Source organism: Chenopodium album, chromosome 7, assembly GCF_948465745.1.
Source record: "Chenopodium album chromosome 7, dcCheAlbu1.1, whole genome shotgun sequence".
NCBI classification, from domain to species: Eukaryota; Viridiplantae; Streptophyta; class Magnoliopsida; order Caryophyllales; family Amaranthaceae; genus Chenopodium; species Chenopodium album.
Window position 1 is genome coordinate 58,424,154 of NC_137840.1, and position 19,253 is coordinate 58,443,406.

Below are 19,253 nucleotides of genomic sequence, written 5' to 3' on the forward strand. Positions count from 1 at the left end.
TGCTGCCGTGTCACGGTGCTTAAAACTTTCCCGCGTCACGGGGAACTGTGCCGCGACACGGGAATTACTGCCGTGTCACGGTAGGAATTCCCGTGTCACGGTGCCAGTGCTGTGACACGAGACAACTCCGTGTTTTTTCCGCGTAATCCCTTCACGCGTTTTTACTCCCGTAGGTCAAATATTTCCCGCGTCATGCTAATTTCCCCCGTGACACGGTAGAGTCTGACCGTGACACGGTACAGTCTGACCGTGTCACGGTACAGTCTGACCGTGTCACGGTACAGTCTGACCGTGTCGCGGTAGCCTTTTTTAGGGTTTTTATCTTTTTAGGGTTCCGTGTGTTCCCTCTGCTCATTTTCCCTATAAATACCCCCCTCCTTTCTGCAGTTCGGGGCAGCAATAATCATTCTCTCTCACCTTGCACCAAAAATCATCCTCTTCTCCCTCTTTAACCTAATTTCTAGCCTCCTTATTCTTCCATAATAATTCCCCTAAGCACTCCAAGGAGTCTATACTTAACCCGAGGTTCCGTCCTTAAACCAAGGCGTGAAAGGTACAAATAACTGAGGGTTTGGACCAAATCAATTCTACTTTTTATTTAATTTAATTTTCATTTGCTTTATTATTTTTATTGAAGTTACTAACAGTTTATTCATGATGTAGCAATTTAAAGGAACGTGCGAAATGTGAGTAATTATTAATTAATTTAATTACTCTTATTTTATTTTCTTATTGCTAGTATCATGATTAGGTTATTTTATATTTGATTTGACTAACTCTATTATTGTTGAATTGCTTCCAATATTAATGTTTATTTTATTATATTTATGATCACTATATTGCATGTTTAAAGGGAATATGTAATTGAAAATCACGCCTAGTAAGATAATTTGGACAACCGGTTTAGGTTCCTTTTAATCTTGTTGTTTAATCAAGTGATCACAATATTTTAGAATTATATGTTGCATTAATATTCAACCAATTTAGCTTAATAATAGTTTGGAGCAAATTGAATATTTTGTTTGTATGCCTTTGAGATCGCAGGAATCACTTTTCACTATAAGAATCGAGTAGAGGCCAATACGGGCGAATGTGACTCCATGACTCACTTCGTACCATCATCCCCGATCCTCCTTTCGTGGTTCCGAACCATATGGAGTTAGTAATCTCATGGATTATGAATGGGGTGTAACCTTCACGGGTCAATCGTTGTTGCCTATCGTTGTCCCTTATCGTGGTTGCCTTTTTATGATCCGTGGACGGTTTACAAGTTCCTTAAAAACTTGTTGGCGGCTCCCTACTTTATTTGTCCCTAATCGTTGTCCCTAATCGTAATGTCAATTCCCACTTCCTATGAGTGCCAAGCATATTCACCACATGCTTTAACGTAGGCGCACTTCGAGCGACGCCTACACTTACCAATAGAGAGCCGGAAGACCCTTATTCATTCCGAAGATAGAGAAATCCAACTCCACTAAACCAATCAAAAATACCCTAATCGCTTACCTATAGAGCGCCGGAATCCCCTTACTAATTAAGAAATAAGGGCAACCCAACTCCCCTAACAAATCTATAATAACATAATCGCTTACTAATAGAGAGCCGGAGTACCCTGATCCATTACAAAGACAGGGATATCGAATGTGTAATACCCTAATCGCTTAACAATGGAGAGCCGACGTAGGCTAATCCCTTACGAAGAAAGGGATACCGAGGCCGAAGTAAGGGTGTTCATTATTCAGACAAAAACCAAAATGCAAATCAATAAAAACCAAAATCTCTATTTGGTTCGGTTCTTAAATGAATATATGATCGGATTGTATTGATTTTTTTTTTTAAAATACAGATTTTCAGATCGGACCGGATTGATCGACATACCCAAATTACGGAATCGTTATCGTGTTTAAAAAATGTTGTAAATATTAATCATGTTACGTTATGTTTTTTAATGTAATAGTAGTAACCGTGTAAACCTATGTTCTCAAGACTTGTATAAATCACGTTCTACTATACTTCCAACAATTGAAATTAAATTATTGCAATTTTATTTACGGATTGGATCAAAAGAACCGAACTATAAATCGTATTAGATCGGATTGTAGATTTTTGACTTGATTCGGATTGCGGATTTTTGACAAGATTGGGAGTCCCGTCCGGCCCTAATCGGTGAAATCTAAATTTCATTTGAAAAAATTAATTGGAGATTTTTAAACAACGATCAAAAAAATAAATTTAATGAAAGATCTCATTCATTTCATTGTTAGTTTAAAAAACATGACATAACAACGTTTTAGCAACAACAATAACAACACAATAGTTCATCCATACCCCACCTGAGTACACATGCGTCCTAATTAATATTTCTAAATACTAACATTAAACATGCACGTGAAGGAAACATAATTCAACATGGATCATGATTAATTTTCGACTAATTCTCCTAGATCCCTCATTCTCCTACTACCCATTCTTGTCTAGCTCATCACTTGAAGCACATCCCCCGAAAAACCTTCTTTGATTTCTTAATGGTTGGTTGAGAATTCTTGGGTCCACTACGAGAACCCTGCACACAGCATATGAATATAAATTGAATAAGAAAATACACTAATACTTTGTTAAACATTGAACTAATTAATTTAATGGTAAACTAACTTGTAATATGACATTGCACAACGCCGGACCTGGAAAAGTTGGGCTCTGAACAACCTTCACCATTTCGGCCTTCCACAGCACTGCACAACCACCCCCAAAAACCTAGTTGACGAGATAAGCACACTATATCGACGAGGCAGACGCTCCACAACCTGAGTAACATTTTCATTGAAATGCCTTGTCTCCAACAAAATAATAATAGATGGATTTGTGGACCAGCTCAAGTTTCGAATGAATGAATCCCTTGTAATTCCTCTCACATTCCAAGTCACTATGCGGGTGTTGTGGTGGATAGGCATAACATTAGGTACCCAAGGGAGGGTAAGGACAGGATCAAGCCCAACAGTGTGGTACGGTGATCTTTTAGTGGAATCAGGTGCACGAATTATTGTTAGGATGAGGACACATGGGTAATCTGGTGGATGCACTTGGAAAGCATCGGTAAAATTACCCATGCACATTAACAAAGCGTCGAACCCAAGCTTGAATGCAGGGTTAGAGAAATCAAGTTTAGGTTCAGGGTCAATGAGGTGTTGTAAGTAGTAGGGTAAGGTGTGATGTTTTTCAAGGAACCATTTGATAATCCTCTTGATCAACACCGTACCGGCAAACGATAGCCATCATCAATGCTAGGCAAGTGTGCAGGTCGGAGTTCATCTTGCAAATCAACTGACCTCATTTTCAACGTCGAGAACTCGGTAGTTATCTTAGTAGGGTTTAGTATGAAATTGGCGATTGTTTTTTTTGAAACATACCACGGCAAAGGAAAATTAGACTATTCATGTCCTTTTCCGGGGTTTGGCCTTGGGGTGGTTCGAAAAACAAAAGAGCCCGGTTTCCATTCGGGGTTCTAGCAGCCCTTGGCATGGTGAATAGGGTGGACGTTGATTGGAGGGAGGCGATGATTAGTGAGGTAGGTTTATATGAGAGTACATACGTATTTGAGTGTAGAATTATGAGAATAGAGGAGAGTATGGGAATATCTTACAAGGAAAATATGTTGACTAAAGTTATAGATTACTTAAGATTAAACTGGTTTTAAATATTAATTAACTGACACTTAAGTAATGTTATTAACTACGAAAATATCTTCTAATAAGACCATGATAATATTCCTTTTTTTTTTTTTTGTAGTTATTTATTTTTAAAAAATAAAACTGGAACTATTCAAATTAATACAATGACTTCCGAGAATAAATATTATATTCTACGCAAATATTACTGTGATTCTTCTTTTCGAAATTTTTTTGCTCTAACTTTTTGGAGTTAATATCGTACGAAGACACCCTTTGCAAAGAAGCAAAGAAGTGGAGTATAAAATCCTAGTGATAGTTACATCAATAACGTAAAGGTATGATAAGACAATTCAAGGGAGGATGGAGTTAGAAGTCATGGGGGCAGTGTTGTGTCGAAATGTTGGAAAGGAGCTTCAGCTAGATAAAATCGATTGGCTACAATTCTGCCAAATTGATTCTCCAAAGATACAACATTGGGTAGGTAAATAGGTATGTACTTATAGAAGTGCAAACCAAAAGTATTGAACCAGAATCCAAAAAAAAAAAACAAAAGCAACATAATGGGTGTTCCTTCTCACAAAAATATAATTCAAGTTAGATATTTCCTCATTTAAAATAACAAAAAATTCACAAGCTTTGCAATATTTGTCAATCATTAGTCATTAAAACTTATAATATAAAAATAGTTTTCCAAAAAATAAATAATTTGAAAAATGGTTTGAAGTAGGTTGACTATTATGTAATCATAGTTGGAAAGGATTTTCCGATATTAGTTTATGCATTTTTTTAAAAACATAAAAAACCTAATTTTATGAAGTTTGAAGAATTATTTGTTTCTTAATTCATCTAATTACAAAACAAAAAGTATACTATTTTTTTCCAATAGCTAAGGACTTTATATTAACGATAAGATTGCATAAAATCTTTCAACTATCCTAATCAGTTGAAATTAGCTCTAATCAGTTCAATTCAGTTCAATATACTCCTGCTCAGCCCCAACCTGTTCAGACTTTTAGAGTTGATCTCCAATCAATAAAGTATAGATCGATTAAATTAGGCACCGCTCCAATTACTACGAGTTTAGTACTGATCAAACTTAAGGTTTATATCGATTAAATTAGGCACCGCTCCAGGCATAATGTTTACGATTTCAGTATTTAGGGTTTAAGGTCGTCCCTGGATTTAGGGTTTAGGATTTATTTTTAGGGTGTATGGTTTAACCTCAAGGGTTCGGGGTTAGGGTTTAGGGTATAAGGATTAGGGTTTGATTCTATCGTTTAGGGTTTAGGGTTTATCGTTTAGGGTTTAGGGTTTAGGGTTAGGGTTCAGGGTTTAGGGTTTAGGGTTTTGTTTATCGATTAGGGTTTAGGGTATAGGGATTAGGGTTTGAGTCTATCGTTTAGGGTTTAGGGTTTATCGTTTAGGGTTTAGGGTTTAGGGATTACAGTTTGAGTCTATCGTTTAGGGTTTATAGATTAGGGTTTAGGGTTTAGGGTTTAGGGTTAGGGTTCAGGGTTTAGGGTTTAGGGTTTTGTTTATCGATTAGGGTTTAGGGTACAGGGATTAGGGTTTGAGTCTACCGTTTAGGGTATAGGGTTTATCGTTTAGGGTTTAGGGTTTAGGGTTTAGGGATTACGGTTTGAGTCTATCGTTTAGGGTTTATGGTTTAGGGTTTATGGTTTAGGGTTTAGAGTTTAGGGTTTATCGATAGGGTAGGGTTTAGGGTTTAGGGTTAGGGGTTAGTGAGGGTTTAGGGTTTATCGTTTACGATTTAGGGGTTAGTTTATCGATTAGGGTTTAGATTTTAGTGTTTAGGGTTAAGGGTTTAGGGTTTAGGGTTAGTGAATAGGGTCGTCAGATTACGATTTAGCTTTGTAATGAGATACCAAAGGGTTTACGAGAAACAATCCTTATTAATCAATTGATAACATGGAATCGTACTTATTAGTAATAAATCTAGTCGTACTTATTACCCGTACTAGAACATTTTTTATGAGATTTGATTATCCAATCACATTTTGGGGATACATTTTGTAGGTGATGCCATCGTACACTCACCTTTGTTGGCCAACAGTAAGAAGTTACCTCTCGATATAAAAAAAAGTTAAAAGTGAATGTCGACTAGAAATGAGTTAATAGTTAATCCAAAAGGAAAAACTTGTAAATGAGTTCATTCTTTTATTAAACTTCCCACCCTAAAATTAATTTTATAATTATTTTTAAAAATCCTTAAACACTCAAATAATTCACTAAATAACAAGCTGATGAGTGGAGAGTAAAGAAAGTACCAACAACTGAAGAAACAAGTAAAATCTACCCACTAAACCCGAGATCCCAAATTAAGTATAAAATTATAATCAATCAAACAAACAATTAAATTACTATACAAGAGAACCCAAAAATAACAGAAGTGACTGAAAAAATTTGGATATTATATGATGCTAACACGAGTACATTAATTTTGACGTGTAGAAAGATTTAGCAACTCCAATTAGTTTACACAGTTCTCCAATTTATTTGCAAATTGTATTACTTTATACGACGTTAAAACATAATTAAGTCATTCAACTTGAAAATAATAAAACAATCTGTACTATTACAATTCATATGGACTCGAAATCCATTAAATTGGAATTTGATTTCGATTTGCTTTTACGAATTAGACAACAGGGGCTATTATAGACATGCCTTGCAAAACAGGAATGGATACGTTCAAAAGTTGGTGATCTGATCTGTAGATATCTTTTTATCACAAAATCATGAAAAAGAAGATGGGATAGGTCTGCGGATATGTAAGGCCTATTGACGTTCTAATAAGGCCAAAACCTACAAAAGTATGAAGAAAACCCACTGATTTGAGGTGCATGGGTTAGATAAATTAAAAAATAAATTTAAAAGTACTGTTAAGGCCAAAAATTGGGAAAGTAAAATAAAAACCCACTGAAATGAGGGCAAAAGATGAAGGAAATCACATGTATCAATGCTAGCACTAAAAGAGTATGTGTAAAACCGTGAAGCAAAGTTCATAATCAAATATTGACCATCATTGCAATGTAGATATGGACAGACCTTGTACGATTATTTACCCCTTCTCTACCACAGTAAAATACTATGTTAATGAGAACAATGTAGGTTTATCTTTTTTTAAAATTAATAAAGTTTTGAGACAAAATTTAGGATAATGTTAAATGCAGGAAAAATAGAATATGTAATTGTTAATAAATAGTCAACTTAATCGTCATGTTAATTGCGTTAAAAAAACTTACTAATTTCATTTAACCAATTTAAAATCTCAAAATAGTTAAATTAATCGTTTATTAAAAATAAAAAAACCACTATCAAGTAGTAAAATCTCAAAATAGTCAAGTTTATCGTTTTTTTAAAAAAAAAACATAGTACCAACGTAATACAATGCTAAGCCATACGGTTGTCGACTAATTTCAGTTAACGTTTATCGCAAAGTAATTCTAAAGTGTACCAAACTAAGAAAGTTTTTTTTTAAAAAAAAAGGGGGACTAGACGAATTATGTGCTTCGTTGAGTTAGAATTACGTGCTTCGTTGCGAACTACGAAAATCAAAATTAGTTTTATTGAGATGAGTAAATACTTTGGAAGCTAAGAAAATACTTGTAAATTAAGCAATTGTGTCGAATAAAAGTGTGATATAAATTATTTAAAAATTAATTATAAATTGAAAATTAATGTAATAAGCATTGAAAATTAATTATAAATTATTTCAGTAATAAACTATCAAATAATAAGAACAACATTATACTAAAAATTGATTAAATTTCAACTAAAGATTTGTATTTCCTCGTAATATACCTAATCACCCTCTAAGGCAAAAGTCAACAAGTTAAGTGTAAACCCTAAAAGTCCACTCTTTTAAAAAAAAAAAAAAAAAAAAAAAAAAAAAAAAAAAAAAGGTGTAAACCCTAATAGGACTCTTGTTATAAAAAGGGCTTTGTTGGAACAGAAAAATATCACAACTAACACAATCAAAGTATTATTATCTTCAGAAAAATGAAGCCTTCCCTTAAGCCATCCTTGTTATCCAACAAATCCAAAGTATCCTCATCCAACGGATCATCATCCAACGGCTCGCATGCACCTAACAAAAAAAAAGGGTGGGAAGAAAGCCAACCGTCTCTTAAAGACAACCTTAAGCAACAATGCTTTTGAAGCCCTCCATAACCCATTACCACCAATCCTGTACAACGTACCATGGTGTACAGTTGTGAAAGTCAAGAAGCAGATGCATGCTGGCCTAGTTGGCAGCCGTTGTGCTAACCACAACCCCGAAGAAGTCATCGTAGACCATGATGATATTCCTAAGGAGAAAAATCTCCGTCGACCTGCGCGGAGCAATAGTCCCACTCCCATACTGAAGCTTGACGAAGGCAACAAGCCTAGGATTGGGCGGTTCAACGTCCATTACCTCGTTGTTTCAAGCAACAACGATGGTAATCTTGGTGTTATGTACGCCATCACTGGGAACAAGACCTTCAAGGAGATATACGACGACTATGCTAAGAAAGTCGATTGCCGTGTAAAGGACATGTTCTTGACCAACTCAAGGACTGGAGCGGTTATATCTCCACAAGACATTGCATGCAACGTTGGTCTCAGGCATGGTTACATGCTCCACGCAAGTCACAAGGTTTATTTTAAATTTTTTTTTTTTGACTTTTTGCATGTAATATACTAATTATTACCTTTTACTTTATTTTGTCAATATATATGACAAAAGATGTGCTTATATTAGTCAATGTATGTTCCAGAATCCACAAGCTAACATGGATGCATGGATCAAGAAGTTCTACCTCACTGATGTAAGCGACAACCCTAGGAAAGTCAAAGTTGAAGGTCGCCTTGACACAAAGCTTAGCAACATCTACCACATGTGGGGTGATGCATTCAATTTCGACCCTAAGAAGGTGATGATGATGAATCAATGCCGGGTTTTGAGCCCAAGTCAGACCATTGGTGGTGCTAAAATTCGTAACAAAGGGGTTGTGTATGCTCTTCCTAATGTTCGCTACCATCGTTGTGTTCGTGAATCTAACATTGAGTAACCTATTATTATGTAAGGATATTGGAGCGTCATCATGTGTTAAGTAAATCGTTCTAAGTCTTATGTAAAACAAGCAGTTTGATTAGTACTAAGTTTGTGTTATTATGATATGGTTTAGGTTATTAGGCTTTAGTTCATGCGTTCTAAGGCTGAGTCAGTAAGTAGTAATTGCTAGTAAGTAGTAGTTAAGTAATAGTGTTGGAAGTACTAAAGTTATAAGTAGTCCTAATGTTAGTAGTAGTAGTACTATGTAGTATCTTATAAATTGTGTAATGTTGTCGTGATATAATATATGTGTGCATGTGTTTGTGTTAAAAAATTTGTCTTGTTTCACATGTTTTCACATGTTTTTATATCATATGTAGTTAATATTTGGATTAAAAAAGTGCAATTAAAAAAATCATACTCGATTTAAAACCATAAATCAAATGGCAATGAGCTAGAAACAATCGCACTTAATCATCTATGTGAGAAATTGTAAATTGTAATAAATTTATAAAGGAAAAAGGAAAAATCTATCAAATGATGAAGTAATTAAAATAAAAAGAACCTTATGTTAAAAAAAAAAAAAAAAAAAAAAAAAAAAAAATTGTCATAAGTAAAGGAAAGAGAACCAGACCAACACAATGACATCAAGACCAAATTACATGGCAAGCCAATTAAATGGCAAGCCCAATTAAAGAGGCCTCATTCAATTAAAGGGCCGGCCTAGCATATTCTGACTCTGTAAACAACTTGGCAAGTAATTGTGTTTATCCGTATTACTTTAACAAAGCAATCATGGAAAACCAAGGGTAATCTTGATTGGGCTTTTACTAAGATTTTGATTGTATCCCTTATGTACAACCTTTTTCCCCATAAAGATCACTATAATTGACCAGAGGGTCCTCTCATTCTCATTCTTCCTTTCTCTCTTGAAAGCATTTCCAGAAGGTAATAAGTATTTCTTTAAGGAAAAACATGTAGGTTTTAATAATTACAAGGTTAATTATTTGTTTTTTAAAAAACCCAATTTTTTTAAAAAAAAAAGGAAAGAGGGGAACAGTTCAAGGCAACCTCCTTACAACCAGGTCACGTACAGGAAAAACAGGTCCTGTAAAGAACACAAATTAAGGCAAGGCCCAAATCGCATCAAGCAAACCCTTAACACACTTCAGATTAGGTTCCCACCTAACAAAGTAATAACTAATGGATGTGACAAAAGGAGCTAAACAACAGTTCAATAGTCTTAAGGATAAGGAGCTAAACGATACGACGACATAACAAACATCTCGACGCTATCACAATACAAACAGTTCGGATAATGTCAAAGATTCTATAACACAAATTATCCTAATCATAACATAATCACCATTCAACTGGGTTGTATTCAGAATTACATTGAAACCTCTTCTTCTTCTTCAAAACATGTAGCCAATTTCACAGTAGTATTCCTGCTATGTTTCTTGTATTTCCTCCTTCCCTGCGAACAGCACACAGGGGCAATGTCAAGTACTGGTTCTAAATAATTACAGCAAACTCAAAGTATCATAGCGTACGTCACGAATGAGAATTCAATTACCTTAGCCGGCACAGCGGGAACCTTTGGTATCATAGCACGCATAGCACTCAGAGGTAGGTCCATTTCCATATTCGTATCTGCATCTCCAGGCTGCACATCAGATGTAGGCTGCACATCCTTTCCCTTGAGGCATAGCAGTGTTAGTTTGATAGAAAAATTCAGAAGAGTGGTAAATTGGAGTACTCAATGAAGAAGAAATGAAGAAGAAGTGTGCACTGTACCTGTTTCTTTTTTGTGGATTTGTAGCCTGTCTCTGAGTAAGGTTCGTTGCGAGATCCTTTAGGCCTCCCTCGACGTCTCTTTTTGACATTGGGATCAAGTAAGTGCTGGCTCAATTCAGGTACATGGGTGTGCTGACTTACCACTTGGTCAGGAACTTCATCACAGTCCACAACCTCATGACTATTTGTGATCATTTGTTTTCTAACAGAATATGGAGTTTGCAAGCTACTCGTGGATCCTTTTCCGGAAGTGGGATATTGTGTGCTAGGGAGAGTCATTACACCATTTTCTTCGATGAACTTCTTCCTCCGATCACTGACATCAATCTTGAGCTTAGACAGAGTAGACGTGACCATCTCAACTGTATCATCATCAACCATCGATGCTTCATTACAAATAGGTTCGAACAGATTCATTATCTTGTTGAACTTTTGAACCTCCTTTGTGTCGGACGGATCGTGATAGGCAACCTTGACCCGAGTGTGCTTTCTTATAACATCCTTGCGCCACCGGTCCAAAATATACTTTTTCGGTATATCAAACACTAGGTTTTGGTCTAGGACACGGATGCAATGCTTGCATAGGATCCCAAAAGTTTTGAATTTACAGCAATCGCAGATCACCTCTTTTGACTCTCAACTAAACTTCACACAGTATATGCGCCTTCTGTCAGTGATAACCTCTTCACTCAGACCTTCCGGAACCACCCACACGCGATCCTCAAGGTAGTAATGGACAGTATTATCATAAATAACCCTTTCCTCCCGCCCATAACAATACATCATCCTCGACAATTCTTTTTGGATCTCTTGGAATTTGGCATCTGTGTAAATTTTTTGATAAAGTCTCTCAACCTTAAACCCACTAACCAACCTTCTAACATACTTTGTTGATCTTGCATCTTCGACTCGTTTAGTCATCGCTCTGGTGTATTTCTGGGGAAACTCAAAAAGCTTGGTCTTCCGGTTCACAAACCCATCAAAAAAGCTATTGATGCTCTCCACCCTTTGGGTCGTTTTCATACCAGCCCAGAAGTGCTCTATCATAAAGCATGGAACCCACATATGATGCTCATTGAACAAATCCTGAAGCCATTCATTTTCTTCAAGTTCGTATTGCTTAATACAAGCACACCAACGGAGCTCAAACTCATCTACAGTAAAGCTTTCATAAATGAGAGCCTTTAGTAGACTTTTGAAGTCATTGTACCTAGTCAGTACCAGGCACAACAAATCAAACCATAATAAAAGCTTTTAAAACACATATTAGTAAATATGACAGCATCCATTACTACATATTATTACTCATGACAGCTAAAAATTTGATTAAAACATGAAACAAGTTATGAACAAATAGGCAAAATGTTATAAAAGAGAGGTTATACATGAAACAAGTTATGAAGAAATATTGTTCTCACTTTTAATTTTTATTGGAAAGGTTTGGTTCTGTTTAAGGTATAAATGTCTAGGTCCTGTATATACCTGTGTAACAGCATCACATTGGAGGCTATGGTTGAAGCATATTTTTCCACTTGGCTGGCCATCAAGTAAAAGAAATTGATTGTGCACTTGGAAAATAGGAAAGCATCAGATTTTGTAGGGAATAGCGTACCCTCATTAGAGTCACGTGTCAGCTTATGAGCATCACTTGACCTCTTAGTTACAACAATTCTGATTTCCCTTTCAGAATAGGCATGTTGTTAAAAACTTTTTTGGTATAAATGAGGGATTTAATGAGTTAAAAATTAGGCATGTTGTTATTGGGGAAATGTATAATTGAGGGATGTAATGAGTTAAAAAATAGACATGTTGTTATGAACATTTTTAGTATGAATCTGCAATCCCAAGTTAAAAAAATAAAAGGAAAAATACAGGGCCCATGTTGAAAGGGAAATAAGCCTAGCTACAAGCAGTGTACAACAATCACTAGTAGAAAAAAAGCATTAGGCACCCCCCATATGGCACCGGTTCAGGCTAAACCGGTGCCCAAAACCGGTCCAGAAATGGGCGGGATTTTAGAAGAAGAGAAAAGGCACCGGTTTGGCCTGAACCGGTGCCTAAAATTAAAAAGGCACCGGTTTGAACCGGTGCCAATTGAACCGGACCCAATTCAAAAAAAAAAACGCGGACTAGCTACCTTCTTCTCCTTCCTCTCTTTCTCTTTCTCTTTCCTTACTGTTTCATTAGAGCTGGGTTTCGAAAAACGGCTGCCTTCAATCCTTCCTCTCTCTCCCTCCACCACAGCCGTCACCTTCACCGGCGGCGACCAGGGGTTTCCAAAACTGGCCGCCTTCAATCCTTCCTCTCTCTGTTTTCCCTTTCTTTCTCTTTTGAAAACCCAGATCACCCTATTTTCCCTATTTTTTCCTATTTCTTCTTAATTTCTACCGACATTCTATCAAAAAATTTAATCTTTCTGATTTAGCAATCGCTTCTGGGTTCACCCAGAACAGGTGCGTACTTTAATTCTGCTTGATTTGGTTTTTTTTGTAGGGTTTCTTTGCTTTTTGCTAAATTCTGCTTGATTCGTTTTTCTGTGTATGTATTTCATTGATTTATTGTTTATATCCCTTGAACCTAAAATTAATTTGTTGTTTGTGTTGGTGCTGAAATTATTTTATGTTTTGAGTGTTACTTTCCCCTTTGTTGATTAATTCCTGCATAATTCAGGTGATAGTTGATCGACATGCTTTGGTTACATCAATGATAATGAGGCTGTAGTATTTGAGTGTGACTGTAATTGGGTATTTTGGCTTGATGCTATCCGTTTAAGGATTTATTACTGAATCAGTTTAAGTTCATCAGTTTGGTTTTTGATAATTGATCCTCGATTGAATATATTAGTAATTTTTCATTACCTTGTTCCTTAGTCGAGTTTTTGTATGTTTTAATGTGTATATTAGTGACCTTGCTTCTAATTAGTTGTGAATAAATTAGAAAATTGTGAATAAATTAGAGAATTGTGATTACATTATAGATTTGTGAATAATTTAGAGAATTGTGATTAAATTAGAGAATTGTGCATAAATTAGAGAAATAGTGATATTGCCACTTAATTAGTTGTGAATAAATTAGAGAATTGTGAATACATTAGAGATTTGTGAATATATTAGAGAATTAGTGACGTTGCTAATTTTTGTTTTTTTTAATATATAGATTCATATGTGAATTGAAGCAAGAGTTTAATTAGCTTGAGGACTACGTACATATATATTGAGCTCAAGTGGGTATTTGCTATATTGGTATGACTACTAAACTTTACTTAGCTATATTTCTTTCTATTCATCCATTTAATAAAAGTTTATTCATGAAATTGCAACTTGTGTATTGTTTAATTGCAAATAAATACAACAATATATAGAATACTTGAATTGCATCATCATATGCCTAGATACCCGTTCAAGGCTTTCTCATTAGGAGAAAGTCTTGAATAGTCCCCGGTTGGGACTGTTCTTGAATGTGTACTCTCACTTAGGTGGTGAATGTATGTTTTCTTTTCGATTTTAAGGAACATCTCGGCTTACCATTTCCTCACTATGTTCTCTGGGTACATATGTGGGTAATTAATTATCTACATCGTGTACTTGGAGAACTAGGGGGAAATGCTGCCGGATTTTCCTTAAAATTGGGTGGTTATGCCCCGAGCAGTTATCCACTACTAAAATCATAGGCAACCCCCATGATGTGTTGTACTATGTTGAACAGAGTATAAGGGAATCAACGCGTGCGGGAGACAAGTTCATATTCGCCCCATGTTATAGAGAGTATGACTAACCATGTCAAATTCAATCGATTTGGCCTCATTATATGTTGACTCCTAAATATTAATTACCTTGTCTATTGTGAACTTATGTAGGGAGCATTGGAGCCTCATGGTGATTTGTAATTCCACTAACACAATTTATCACCTTGATTCAGCTCGATCATCGGAGAAGTGGCTCGTGAAGTCTATATTGCAAAAGTAAATATATATAGCAACCTATAGTGATGATTATTGCTAATAATAACTAATTTAGTAATCATACGACTAATCAAATTTGATTGTATTTTTTATACTACAGTGTTATGAAGAAGCTACATTGTCGTGCTCCAAAGGGTCCAACATGGAAGACACCGTTGGTAATTTACATGATATTATTGTGATTATCTTGAAAATCTATGGTAGTAAATATTTGCTCATTTCCTTTGCATGTTTCACTGATGTGATTTGTTTGTCATATGCTAGTGCGCACAACAAGAGAATGGACTTGATTGTGCTTTGTATGTGATGAGATTCATGCTTGACATTGTGACTAATTGTACGGACACTCAACAGCTTGATGAGGTAAGTCCTAAAATTTCTTGAAATGCTATATTGATGTGATTTCTAGCCTTAGACACCTAATATTATCCAACAATGACATGTTATGAGAAACAAAAAGGCTATTTCACAAGAAAGGTAGAAAATGGGTTGAATAGAAGTCATATGGGCCATATTAGGGCCATTTTGTGTTAATATGCTCTTTTGATGTGATTTCTTTCCTTATACACCTATAACTAGATAATATTGACATGTTATGAGATAAATAAAGTTCATTTAATAAGAAATGTAGGAAATGGGCAAAGTAAGGTCATATAGGCCATATTCGGGCCATTTTGGGTAAAAACCGTCATAAACCTTAATAAAATGCTCTCCTATACAATTTTAGGGCTTACACACATACAAATACCCAACATTGACATGTTATGAGAAAGAAATAGTTCATTTGATAAGTAATGTAGAAAATGGGCTATATAGAAGTCGTATAGGTAATATTTGATTAAATACATATTTTTTGCCTAATTAATTATTTTTAAAATAATGTTTTTGTATTTCAAGTTTTGCAAGGTCCAAAAGGATGGTCCGTTGACAATCAAGGAGCTTAATGAAGTTCGTGACATGTTGGCGTCTTTCATCACCTTCAACATGTAAATGGCATGCATTGTAATTGTAAATTATTTATGTTAACTTTTGAACTATATATAACTTATTATTCATTATATATGTGTACTTACTATTATTTGTATATATGTAAGCAACTTTTTTTTTTTTGTATTGCGTTTGGGAATATTTATATCTATATATATATATAATTGAATTCTTGTATCTAATATTATTTTTGTATATAATAATTAATAATATTATTATTAGTTATTATAATAATAAAATTATTAATTATTATATTTAATATAATTGCTGGAATTACAGGGTATTATTATTGCAGGTTTTTTGTAAAAAATATTATTGCACGATGGAAAAAAAAAAAAAGAAAAAAAAAATATATATACAAAAGGCACCGGTTAGGCAGGAACCGGTGCCTAAACTATCCACCACCCAAAAAAAAAAAGGCGGGAGAGCAGTATTAGGCACCGGTTAACCGGTGCCTATTCCACCCTATGGCACCGGTTAACCGGTGCCTATTAATCACTATGGCACCGGTTTTGAACCGGTGCCAAATATGGGGTTTTTGGCACCCCTCAAATAGGCAGCGGTTCAAACCGGTGCCTTAGACCGGGTTTGAACCGCTGCCTAATGCGATTTTTCTACTAGTGAATTAATGTGAGGAACACTAAATCATAAGACAGTATCCAAGAACAAAATCAATTCATTATACGATGATGCAGGATGCAGGAGGCAGGGATTACATATCAGTAAAATTACCAAACAAAACATGATGTATGAGACACATTTGATAACAATCCACATTAGAACAGCAACAACTTTAAGATAATTGCAAAACAAACAACCGCTTCACAACAAATTTTGAATATGATGTCGCAATAAAATAGGGCAGAATTTATGCAATACACTGATGTGGGAGAAATGAAAGTGCAGCAATACTGTCTAAGGTTTCAGATAGAATTAAAGGATCAACAGAATTAAATGATGCAGTACAAAGTCCACTCAGGCATCTAAAACAGCCAGGCCAGTCAAGTGAGGTATCTAGAACAGCTAGGACATGAATTACATAATAAGTAACAGAAAGGTGGTACATACAAATTAATTCTACAAAAACAAGTGCAGGTTTACCAGGATTTGGTTAAAGATAAGAATAGAAAAGAAATCACTTACCACTTGCATTTGCCAAGCTTGTCGCCAAACTTACTCATAATGTGCCATATGCACCACCTATGTCGAGATGAAGGCATAATTTCAGCCAGTGGTCTCCTCATTGAAGTTGCTTGGTCAGTAAGAATACCTAATGGTGGACGGTTGCCCATGCACGATAGCCATTGTTTGAAGACCCAAGCGTAGGTCTCACAAGTCTCATGTGACACAAGGGCACACCCCAATAGAATTGATTGTCCATGATGATTGACGCCGACAAAATTTGCAAATGGGAGCTCGTAATCGTTCGTCAAATATGTTGCATCAAAGCATACAACGTCCCCAAAGTGATCATAAGCAGCCCGGCTCCTTGCATCTACCCACAACACATCCTTGAGCCGGCCTTCTTCATCCAAACGATGTGCATGGAAGAAGTTCTGGTTGTCGGCTTGCATCTTTTCAAAATACCTCATCATAGCTACAGCGTCCCCACCCTCCATTTTCAATCTCCTCTCCTTGTACACCTCGTGTTGCAAATCCTTTACGTTAGGCAATTTATCCTTTTCATGGGATAAACCCCCACGTATTCGAGAAACAGGAACACCCTCCTCAACAAAGTTGAAAAGCCTTTTACGAACCACTGAAGTGTAATTCTTCATTCGATATTCCTTCACCAGATTTGCCTTGCTAGGGGTGGGTTTATGTCCTTTGTGTTCAAGGTGCACAGATCTTATTACCCATTCTCCTTTGCCGTTAATACTAGCATAAACTTCTACTTCACAGTGACACTTTTTTTATTTTCGTTGGCCCTTTTTCAGCTCATCTTGCCCTATCACACCATTGACATTGCCCCCGGTTCCACTAACATCCATGGCCTTCGCCCTCTTCTTTGCCTCCCTTTGCGCCCTCATATCAGGGGCACCCCAGCATTCACACCTCCAAGTAATGGCCCTACGCTCTCTAGTTTTATCTTTGTACGCACTTGAAACCCTACTAACTCCAAAACCATGTTGTTCTGCATACTGTTTAAAGTGGGCCTCAATATCCAGCCAGCTTTTGAAGACCATACTCTCTGCCGGTGGATCTACTACATAAGGCACATCATTGTTTGTTGAGACAACTGTCTCCACAGTCTGCACAGTACGGACAGTCTGGATTGGGGAATAATAGACCTGTGCCCCCCTGGGAATTAAACTTGGGGAGATTGGAGGCAGTTGCAGCCCCATACCCTCCCCAACATCCATATAATCAAAGTCAGAACAACCAGATAATGAAACCGTAGCTATGTCTGGGTCATTGATGTCATCAGCTTAGCTAACACAATTTCCATCACTCAAGTTTTCCATGCAATTACCACATCCATCATTTTCTTCATTCAAAAACATCTAAACATAAACCAAGCACAAAAAATAAATAAAAGGAAATTTCTAATATCAAGTAATTACTCAACTGTAACAAAACATAACATATGGCTCCATAGGTTACATAGGATAATGCCAAGGCACTTACACACAACACATTACTGCACTAACAACAATTCTAATATCAAGGGAGAAAAGCAACACATTAAAGCACCAGTATTGCAAGTTCTACACACTGACCATACTGAAACTGTTCAGCCAAGGCACTGAAATTAAATTATGATACAGAACATGCGTCAACACTCAATAAGACTAAATTAAATGAGCAATAATAGAGTTCCATAATATTATTTCTCTGGACACACACCGGCATTATATAACCCAAAAAACACAAAAACAGAATTTTACAAATCACCTATACAACACTAAAAAATCCATAAAGCAACCGAGCTACCAACACACCATATACAACGACTTTGGCAAATAAGCTACAATTATCCACGAAAAATAGAAGAACCAGGTGAAAAAAGCCATCCAATTTTGTTATTTGGACTTAATAATCAACCAAAAATTGGTAGAAACGAACCAACACACCATATACAACGACTTTGGCAAATTAGCTACAATTATCCACGAAAAATAGAAGAACCAGGTGAAAAAAGCCATCCAATTTTGTTATTTGGAATTAATAATCAACCAAAAATTGGTAGAAACGAAAACTTACCTCCGTCTCTGCGAGATGTAACAACCACGGATTCACAGATCTTAAACCCGTTCCCAGATCTATCGAGCTTGGAACTACAAGCATCCCCTTCGCATATCTAGCAAGCTTGAAACTTCATCTCTCTCTCACTGGGTTTTCGGATTTGGTGGATTTGGTACTTCTCTCTCTACCAGAGACAATTACCAGTAATTTTAGAGGTACTAAATTGTTAACTCAAGTAAAATTACCGTGGTTGGGGTTGATAGTTACTGTGGTTAGGAGTGGGAGTTACCCCGACGGACGTTTGTTACTTGCCGTTAGATTGTTTGTTAGTGCCTGAAGCAAATGTCAGATACTTCACAGTACTTTTTTATTGTTTATTAGCCAATCACGGACTCCAATGCAATTTTATTACGAAAATGCCATGTGCTAAACTTTGTTAGTTTAGCACAGTTATAAACTTGTATTTCCTCATTGAAAATTTATCCTTAGATTAAAAATTGGAACAAATTACTTTCATCTATTCATACATAATACTATTTTCCAGAATCCCCCCACCAAAAAAAAAAAAAAAAAAAAAAAAAAAAAAAAACACACA

The 19,253-nt window shown here is 35.9% G+C and overlaps 1 protein-coding gene across 1 annotated transcript; it reads right to left on the bottom strand.

Annotated features, from left to right (window-relative positions):
• Positions 1 to 9,965: 9,965 nt before the first annotated feature.
• Positions 9,966 to 18,830, bottom strand: LOC145639099 (protein FAR-RED IMPAIRED RESPONSE 1-like). The gene is made up of 5 exons (XM_081690251.1): positions 18,677 to 18,830; positions 16,616 to 17,976; positions 10,525 to 11,734; positions 10,304 to 10,426; positions 9,966 to 10,204 (listed from the first exon to the last, which is right to left on the bottom strand). The coding sequence occupies exons 2-3, from the start codon at positions 17,248 to 17,250 to the stop codon at positions 11,161 to 11,163; spliced, it is 1,209 nt and encodes a 402-aa protein (XP_081546377.1). The 5' UTR covers positions 17,251 to 17,976; positions 18,677 to 18,830; the 3' UTR covers positions 9,966 to 10,204; positions 10,304 to 10,426; positions 10,525 to 11,160.
• Positions 18,831 to 19,253: the final 423 nt, after the last annotated feature.

Excerpts from the sequence above, each read along its gene's own strand:
- LOC145639099 (XM_081690251.1), bottom strand. The coding sequence starts at position 17,250 with ATGAAGAATTACACTTCAGTGGTTCGTAAAAGGCTTTTCAACTTTGTT. Across the intron at positions 11,735-16,615 it reads AAGCTTGGCAAATGCAAGTG|GTACAATGACTTCAAAAGTC; the intron begins GTAAGTGATTTC and ends GGTACTGACTAG.